The 10,000-nt window shown below is 42.8% G+C and overlaps 1 protein-coding gene across 4 annotated transcripts in view; it reads right to left on the bottom strand.

Annotated features, from left to right (window-relative positions):
• Positions 1-3,063: 3,063 nt before the first annotated feature.
• chst15 (carbohydrate (N-acetylgalactosamine 4-sulfate 6-O) sulfotransferase 15) overlaps positions 3,064-10,000 on the bottom strand; it is a 68,655-nt gene continuing 61,718 nt past the window's right edge. Inside the window, exon 10 of one of the 4 annotated variants that reach the window (XM_046853986.1) lies at positions 3,064-4,314. In XM_046853986.1, coding sequence (XP_046709942.1) covers positions 4,296-4,314 — 19 coding nt within the window. In that variant the 3' untranslated portion in view covers positions 3,064-4,295. Of the gene's footprint in view, positions 4,315-4,388; positions 4,698-9,554; positions 9,610-10,000 lie in introns of those variants that run through there. The other 3 variants (XM_046853987.1, XM_046853983.1, XM_046853984.1) reach the window with 3 other exon arrangements.

Below are 10,000 nucleotides of genomic sequence, written 5' to 3'. Positions count from 1 at the left end.
TTTCAACAGCAAAAATTCCTTCCTACAACACCAGGAACATCTCCACACCGTAATAAAATAAAGATACATGATTTAAATCGTCTCAGAAACGCTGAACACACACACACACACACACACACACACAAGCAGACACACACGCACATGCTCACACACGGACAACACAGACACACACAAGCAGACACAGACACACAAGCACACACAAACACTCGGGTGGAGAGATGTTTATGGTGACATAATGCTAAAATGTTCACAATATTAAGATACTGCTGAGGTGTTCATGGCGCAAGAAGCTGAGATTGAAATGGTAAAAGGATACTGAGGTGTTTATGGTGAGAGGATGCTGAGGTGTCATGTTGAGAAGATGGTAAGGTGTTCGTGGTTAGAGGATGCTGAGGTGTTCATGGTTAGAGGATGCTGAGGTGTTTACGCCATACAGTTTTGAAGCAATCAGTTCCAAAAACATTCATCTTGGTCTCATCACTCCAGAATATAGAGTTCCAGAAGTCTTCATCTTTGACAGCATGGGCCCTGGCAAACTCTAGGTGGGCTTTTTTGAGCCTGGGCTTTAGGAGAGGCTTCTTTCATGGACGGCACCCACGCATGCCAGTCCTCTGCAATGTGGAAACACAGGAAACAGTCACCCCAGTTTGGCTTTCTTTAGATAACTGCTGTGCCGATTTTTCCGGACTGCCTGAACGTCTCTGAGATGGTTGCAGTTCCATCTCTATTACATTTTTGTACCACTTTTGCTACAGTAGTCTGACTGATGAGTAAAGCTTTGCTGATCTTCTTGTAGCCTTCATCCTTCTGGTGTATAGAAATTATTTTCTTTCTCAGGTCTTGTAACATTTCTATTCCATCTGGTGAAATTGCTGACAGCATGAAATGGAAAGGGGTTTTCTTTAAGTAACACACTTTAATAGTGAACAGGAAAGGAACATCTTGGTGAAGAGGAGGAGAAGAAAAGAAAGGCCTCTGGGTTTCTAATCAGATTCTCAGATTATTGTTTGGCTCTCAGATTTGTTACAGAAGCTAAAGTCATCAGTGCTGGAGAAGAAGAAAAAACAAAACAAAAAAAAACCACACATCATCTGTGGATATGATGAACAGTCATTCCAGTGATCCCATTCCTCCTGGAGCTTTAAAACATCTTAATCTGACAGTCCGAGTTCAGAAAGGAGGAAAGATGAGCTTTGTATCTTACAGATTATCTCCATAACTCTCAGATCAGCTCCATCACACCCTGATCAGCTCCATCACACTCAGATCAGCTCCATCACACTCAGATCAGCTCCATCTCACCCTGATCAGCTCCAGCACACTCAGATCAGCTCCATCTCACCCTGATCAGCTCCATCACACTCAGATCAGCTCCATCACTTTCAGATCAGCTCCATCACTTTCAGATCAGCTCCATCACACTCAGATCAGCTCCATCACACCCTGATCAGCTCCATCACTCTCAGATCAGCTCCATCACACCCTGATTAGCTCCATCACACTCAGATCAGCTCCATCACACTCAGAACAGCTCCATCACTTTCAGATCAGCTCCATCACACTCAGATCAGCTCCATCACACCCTGATTAGCTCCATCACACTCAGATCAGCTCCATCACACTCAGAACAGCTCCATCACTTTCAGATCAGCTCCATCACACTCAGATCAGCTCCATCACCTCAGATCAGCTCCTTCACACTCTGATCAGCTCCTTCACACTCAGATCAGCTCCATCACACTCAGATCAGCTCCATCACACTCTGATCAGCTCCATCACTCTCAGATCAGCTCCATCACACTCAGATCAGCTCCATCACACTCAGATCAGCTCCATCACACTCAGATCAGCTCCATCACTCTCAGATCAGCTCCATCACACTCAGATCAGCTCCATCACTCTCAGATCAGCTCCATCACACAGCTTTTTCTCACAGGAGAAGTAAGAAAGTGAACCCCAGACAAACTGTTCACTTACAACATAGGAGAAATAATTATATCTATTATCCCAGGAATCCAATCTGCTCAATACCATCTTATTTGTCCTGGTAAATAAGGAGATTTTTAGGCGAACATCTGGCCAGATGTGTCTGGAAACTATCTGGAGCTGTCGAATCGAATGCATTCTGCTATTTGCTCTGCAGCGAAGCCGCTAAATGCTGCTTCTACAGTAACTTTCAGGATCTTTATAGTTGCTACACGAGTGCAAATAGCTCTCATTTCTGTCTGAAGTTCTGACAGCCGTAGGGGAACTTCTGCTGTCAGAACTTAGGCGAAATCCAGTAAAAGTGTCGAGCTTTGCTTTACAGCTAGTCATGGGGAACCGTAGCCATCCCTAATTAGAGCCATAGCTTCACTACCGAGCAATTAAAGGCCGTTCCTGACAAACGCCTACGCCACCAAACACGAGGAAATCTTCAGCTAAAAGTCTTCAAAGGACGAACCGTGGCAGCCTTTTTCTCACCAAGAAAATTAGGTCTAAACGGACTTCCCTGAAATCTTTATTATCAGCGATTAGAAGGAGAAACAGCGACTTAGAAACAGAAATTGCAAACTTATTTGCAGTGGAATAAATAATCAATGCAAAATAACATTACAATGCACATGTTTACATAAACTACTTAACGACATTTTAGACCAGTTTTTATTTTAAATAGAATGGAGACACATTTGCTGCCTCCAAAGGATTCGAGGCTGAGTAGCAGCCAGGTGTTCGAACAAGGTTTAGAACATACGGGTGTGTGTTAATGATTTTAGAGAAGCTCTTGGTGCTACCCATCAACCCATAAAGGGTTATAAGGCCGTTTACAAACAATTGAGAATCAATCATTGTACAGGGAGGAAAACATGTTCCAATACATGAAACCATGGAATGCAAACAGGGTGTACTTTTTTTTTCACATCCAAAATGTAAAACAATGAACTAATCATGGGGGTTGTAAATGCTTCACAGGTCAGGTGAAAGCTTCTTGTAGGGGGGCAGGGCTTAACACCACTTTAACCTCATTGACTCATCCTGGTTTTTCAAGAGTCTCACAAACCCAAATATCATGAGAAGGCCAAGAACGAAGTAAATGTTTTTAATATTTTACATATTTTAACATTAGAAATTCATGTGTATTTCATTTTTAAAACAATAATTAAGTCTCACACAACTAATAAAGTGCTGAATGAGCAGATCCAGGAAGTCTTCAATTCAAAATGTTCTGAATGTGGTTCATAAAAATACTCACACGATAAGTCATTTACAAAACAATGTAAAAACTCTAGAACCACATCCAGAATTCTAGATAATTCACTTCTTGGTCAGGGGGCTGTCCATCCATTGCTCCCTAGCCAATGAGAGTAAAGCAATTTTGAGACTATATAAACATTTTTTTTTTAGTTAATTAGTTATTTGTATTAGTTCATTTGTTGCTTTGAAAATTATTTTCAATAGGCAGATCCCCAACATGTCTATATTCACCAACTTTGAATAAAGTTCTATTCATGAAAATATGACAATGACATGATGATAAACAATATGAGAAGCTTCATCTTTCATATCTTCTGGTCCGTATCGTTAGTTCTTTTGTCACGTGACTCCCATAATTATCGTAGCAATAATGTCAAGATTTGTACCGAAAAGAAATGATTCCTTGCATTGTGTAGCGTCTATGGGAGTCACGTGATAAAAGAAGAAACGACTGAACTACTCAATTCTGTTTCCTGTACGTGACCCTAGATTATTTGCTCAGAAGAAAATTAACGAGTCGTCTCAAAGAGTGATTCGTTCATTTTCTACTTCTGAGTCACATTAATGACTCGTTCGAAATGAAGGAATTGTTCATGAACAACTCATCACTACTATGCTTACAGCAAATATCTGTTCAGAGCAAACCAGTTCATCTCCAGCTGAGACTTCCATTCCCTCCCTTGGTTCCTCCAGCACAGGAAGCCCACCTGATGTCTTCCTGAAACTTTATTTTAAGCATCATTATCCTCAATTCTGCAGCGGCTCGTTCGAGGGGTGAGTATAAAGCCAAGACGTTCCTGCTCGAAGGGGGTCGGATGGACAGGAATTACAGCGCAGTCTCAGCAGAGCACGAGTGTGCTGGCTAGATGAAGCGTATTCAGAGTTCTGGCTCAGTTTTAGATATTTACAATGAAGATTTTGACAGAAGTTCATATCGCACAAGCCAGGACTGGAACATTAGCCTGCAGAAGAAGCTCCAGATGTAGATGTGAATACAGACACATGCACGAGACAGGTCAATGAGTTGAACGTCGAGTTTATCACCATCATGATTAGGAACATCAGAATCTGAAAAAACACCTGAAAAAAATAAGTTTATCTAAGTCTTATCAGACCACAGGTAATTTATGCTTTTGGACAGGTCATCTTCAGTAACTGTTTGAAGGTTTTCTTGTGAGCAGCTTCAGAGGAGGCTCCTTCTGGGATGACAGCACAAGACAAACCGACTTGTTGCAGTGTGCGGCGTACGGTCTGAGCACCGGTAAGTCGACCTTCAGCTTCTACAACCTCTAAAGCAATGCTGCAGCACTTGTGCCTCTGCTTTTTGAAGCAGCTTCTGCACCAGTACTTAACTTCTCTGATCGACCCTAGTGAGGTCTGTTCCAAGTGGAGCCTGTTTTGGAAAAAATCTGCTTATAGTCTATAGGCTTTTTTGTTGCGAGCGTCCCACAGTGGAGGAATTTCTATGTTACAGCAGCAAAGAAAAATGAAAAATGTGCAAATATAAAGCAGAGACACGATACAAATATATACAGTATAGTGTAAAAATACAAAAGAAAAGTATACGAGAATATACTCAAATAATTGCTGAAATGTGTGGGGTGCACTTACTTTTGTGAGATGCTGTATGTATATATATATATATATATATATATATATATATATATATATATATATATATATATATATATGTGTGTGTGTGTGTGTGTGTGTGTGTGTGTGTGTGTGTGTGTGATTGTCCTGTAGTGTAATGAGGAATCTGAGGTAAAGATATGATGTTGAATTTGCAGTGGAACAAACTGAGCTGTGAGGAACTGCATGGTTTGCCTGCCCTCTAGCTTCACTTGCAGGAATCATCTCTCCTTATTTCATCTCACCTCTCCTCATCTTTCTTTATCTCATCTCACATGATGTTTGTATGAACACCAAGTGTTTCCATCTGCAGGAGAAAATGGTGAGATGATTCTCCTAATTGTGAATGTGAGTAGGTTTAGGGTTTCTCAGGGTGTGTGTGTGTGTGTGTGTGTGTGTGTGTGTGTGTGTCTTTGTGTAGTTGTGTATGTTTGTGTAGGTCATAGTGATTGTGTGTGTAACCCAGCCATTATGGATGCACAAGCCAGTGCACTCAGTGCCGGTCCCAAGCCCAGGTAAATGGGAAAGGTTGCGTTATGAAGGTCATCCAGTGTTAAATATGTGCCAAATCAAATATGCGGATCACAAATGAGAATTTCATACCGGATCGGTCGAGGCCCGGGTTAACAACGACCGCCACAGGTATCGTTAGCCGACAGGGTACCGGTGGAAATTGGGCTACTGTTGGCCGAAGGAGGAGAAGGAGAGGAGGCAGACATCTACAGAGACGGCAGGGAAAGGAGCAGTGTAGGAGAGTAGAGGTTCGGGTTGGTACTTTAAATGTTTGTACTATGACGGGTAAAGGGAGAGAGGGAGCTGATATGATGGAGAGGAGAAAGGTAGATATGCTGTGTGTTCAGGAGACCAAGTGAAAAGGGAGTAAGGCCAGGAACATTGGAGGTGTTTAAACTGTTCAATCATGGTGTGGATGGAAAGAGAAATGGTGTAGGGGTGATTCTGAAGGAAGAGTACAGTGAGAGTGTAGTGGAGGTGATGAGAGTTTCTGATAGGGTGATGATCGTGAAGCTGGAAGTTGAAGGGATGATGATAAATGTCATCAGTGCCTATGCTCCACAAGTTGGCTGTGAGATGGAGGAGAAGGAAAGATTCTGGAGTGAATTAGATGAAGTGGTAGAAGGTGTACCTAGGAAAGAACGATTGGTGATTGGGGCAGACTTTAATGGGCATGTAGGTGAAGGGAACAGAGGTGATAAGGAGGTGATGGTAGGTATGGTTTTAAGGAGAGGAATGTGGAAGGGCAGATGGTGGTAGATTTTGCTAAAAGGATGGAAATGGCAGTGGTGAACACTTATTTTAAGAAGAAGGAGGATCATAGGGTGACGATAAGAGTGGAGGAAGGTGCACACAGGTGGACTATGTGCTATGCAGGAGATGCAACCTGAAGGAGATTGGAGACTGTAAGGTGTTGGCAGGGGACAGTGTAGCTAGACAGCATTGGATGGTGGTCTGTAGGATGGTTTTGGAGGTGAAGAAGAAGAGGAGAGAGTGAGGACTGAAAGAAGAATAAGATGGTGGAAACTGAAGGAGGAAGAGTAGTGTGAGGTTCAGGGAAGAGGTCAGACAGGGGCTCAGTGGTGTTGAAGAGGTGTTGGATGATTGGGCAACTACTGCATGAGTGATGAGGGAGGCAGCTAGAAAAGTACTTGGTGTGACATCTGGAAATAGAAAGCAAGACAAGGAGACGTGGTGGTGGAATGAGGAAGTGCAGGAGAGCATAAGGAGAAAGAGGTTGGCAAAACAGAAGTGGGATAGACAGAGTGATGAGAAAAGTAGGCAGGAGTACAAGGAGATGCGGCAGCAGGTAAGAGGGATGTGGCGAAAGCCAAGGAAAAGGCATATGAGGAGCTGTATGAGAGGACACTAAGGAAGGAGAAAAGGATTTATACCGATTGTCCAGGCAGAGGGACCGAGCTGGGAAGGATGTACTGCAAGTTAGAGCAATAAAGGATGGAGAGGAAATGTGTTGACTAGTGAGGAGAGTGTGTTGAGAAGGTGGAGGGAGTATTTTGAGCAGCTGATGAATGAGGAAAATCAGAGAGAGAAGGTTGGATGATGTGGAGTTGGTGAAGCAGGATGTAGATAGGATTAGTAAGGAGGAAGTGAGAGCAGCGATTATGAGGATGAAGAGTGGAAAGTCGGTTGGACCAGATGACATACCGGTAGAAGCGTGGAGATGTTTAGGAGAGATGGCAGTGGAGTTTTTGACCAGATTGTTTAACAGGATTTTGGAAGGTGAGAAGATTCCTGAGGAATGGAGAAGTGTGTTGGTACCGATCTTTAAGCATAAAGTAGATGTGCAGTCTTGCAGTAACTACAGGGGAATTAAGTTGATCAGTCACACCATGAAGTTATGGGAAAGAGTAGTGGAAGCCAGGCTGAGAGAAGAGGTGACCATCTGTGAGCAACAGTATGGTTTTATGCCGAGGAAGAGCACCACAGATGCCTTATTTGCTTTGAGGATGTTGATGGAGAAGTATAGAGAAGGACAGAAGGAATTGCATTGTGGATTTGTGGATTTAGAGAAAGCATACGACAGAGTGCCAAGAGAGGAGTTGTGGTATTGTATGAGGAAGTCAGGTGTGTCAGAGAAGTATGTGAGGGTGGTGCAGGACATGTATGAGGACAGTGTGATGGCAGTGAAGTGTGCAGTAGGTACGACAAACTGGTTCAGGGTGAAGGTTGGACCGCATCAAGGATTAGCCCTGAGCCCTTTCCTGTTTGCAGTGGTGATGGACAGGTTGAAGGACGAGGGACAGCGCATGCAGTATGTTTTGGTGACAAGGTGAGGGAGGCGATATTGAGATGGTTTGGACATGTGCAGAGGAGGGACATGGGGTATATCAGTAGGAGAATGCTGAGGATGGAGCCACTAGGTAGGAGGAAAAGAGGAAGGCCAAGAAGGAGGTTCATGGATGTGGTGAGGGAAGACATGCCGGTAGTTGGTGTGAAAGAGGCAGATGTAGAGGACAGGGTGGTATGGAGACGGATGATACGCTGTGGAGCCCCCTAATGGGAGCAGCCGAAGAGAAAGAAGAAGAAGAAGAGGAAGAAGAAGATAGTGATTGTGTGTATTTGTGTGTGTAGTTGTGTATGTTTGTGTAGGTCATAGTGATTGTGTGTAGTTGTGTGTGTAGTTGTGTATATTTGTGTAGGTCATAGTGATTGTGTGTGTGTAGTTGTGTATGTGTGTGGTGTAGGCCATAGTGATTGTGTGTGTATTTGTGTGTGTAGTTGTGTATGTTTGTGTAGGTCATAGTGATTGTGTGTATTTGTGTGTTTAGTTGTGTATGTTTGTGTAGGTCATAGTGATTATGTGTAGTTGTGTGTGTAGTTGTGTATGTTTGTGTAGGTCATAGTGATTCTGTGTGTATTTGTGTGTTTAGTTGTTTATGTTTGTGTAGGTCATAGTGATTATGTGTGTAGTTGTGTGTGTAGTTGTGTATGTTTGTGTAGGTCATAGTGGTTGTGTGTGTGTATTTGTGTGTGCAGTTGTGTATGTTTGTGTGGTGTAGGCCATAGTGATTGTGTTTTTTACATGTGTATTTGAGTATGATTGTGTCGGTCACAGTGACAGTGTATATGTGTAGTTGGGTAGGTGTGTGTGTCTGTGTGTCCGTGTATGTGTGTTTGGTTGTGTGTCACGGTGATTGTGTGGTTGTGTGTGTGTGTGTGTGTGTGTGTGTGTGTGTGTGTGTGTGTATGATTTTATTATCCAGTTAAAACGTGAACAGATGTGACTTCCAAAATGTCTCTCCATCCTCCCTTTCTGCTATTCCTCAAAGATGAACTGTACAAACATGAACTCACTTTTCATATCCTTGTGGAAGGAAGTGCAAAAACCAAAACTTTTGCATTCTTAAAAAAATCCAGACTATATCAACAAATTAAAAAAAAAAAAAACAGCTTCCTGTTGGTTTCTCTGAGTTGCTAGTGGGAGTCATTTGTATAATAGGCACCTGATTGGTTGTGGGATTTTATGATAATAACATTCGAGAGTGCGGCAAACCCACAGCTGCCTCCAACCAATTCCATCGGAATGAATTTTTATTCAAAACACTACTTCATCAGGTTCTAGTTGTTTTTGAGAGTTTCAGCCGTTTTATTTTACTGGTTCTGTTTTCTGGGTGGAAAGTTCTGGAGCTCAGGCTACAAAAACAAATTCTTTGCTTTTAATCTAATAAACTGGTTGAATTGTTTTGGAAGAAAACTCCACACACCGGAATTCCAAGAGGGATTAAATCTTCTCTCGTTGGTGGTCTTCATCTGTCATTACATTTCAAAATGGCCAACTTTAAAATCTGTGGTTTTGGAACTGTTTTGTCTTTCAATATTTTTCAGACCAGATTGGCCAGGCAGAGGAACCGAGCTGGGAAGGATGTGCTGCAAGTTAGAGCAGTAAAGGATGGAGAGGGAAATGTGTTGACTAGTGAGGAGAGTGTGTTGAGAAGGTGGAGGGAGTATTTTGAGCAGCTGATGAATGAGGAAAATGAGAGAGAGAGAATGTTGGATGGCGTGGAGATGTGAAGCAGGAAGTGGATAGGATTAGTAAGGAGGAAGTGAGAGCAGCGATTAAGAGGATGAAGAGTGGAAAGTCGGTTGGACCAGATGACATACCTGTAGAAGCATGGAGATGTTTAGGAGAGATGCATTGGAGTTTTTATGGAGAAGGAGTGTGCTGGTACTGATCTTTAAGAATAATGGAGATGTGCAGACCTGCAGTAACTACAGGGGAATGAAGTTGATCAGTCACACCATGAAGTTATGGGAAAGAGTAGTGGAAGCCAGGCTGAGAGAAGAGGTGACCCTCTGTGAGCAGCAGTATGGTTTCATGCCGAGGAAGAGCACCACAGACGCATTATTTGCTTTGAGAATGTTGATGGAGAAATACAGATGGTCCCCAAGTCATGATGGTTCGACATACAATTTTTTGATCTTACGATGACGAGAGCAATGTGACAAAATTTTTAAAATATATAAAATTTCACGCAACAGTCACAGGCAGCAGCGTACGATATATACGATATGTTGGACGTGCAGCTGGGATGAGCGTAACTCTCGCCCCGTGAGATGCCCCATGATGGATGATGGATGTAAATCCACCCCCTCTAAAGTG

This window comes from Silurus meridionalis, chromosome 7 (genome assembly GCF_014805685.1).
Source record: "Silurus meridionalis isolate SWU-2019-XX chromosome 7, ASM1480568v1, whole genome shotgun sequence".
Classification (NCBI taxonomy): domain Eukaryota; kingdom Metazoa; phylum Chordata; class Actinopteri; order Siluriformes; family Siluridae; genus Silurus; species Silurus meridionalis.
Note: the sequence above shows the minus strand (reverse complement) of the source record. Positions and strands in the feature narration are given on the sequence as shown.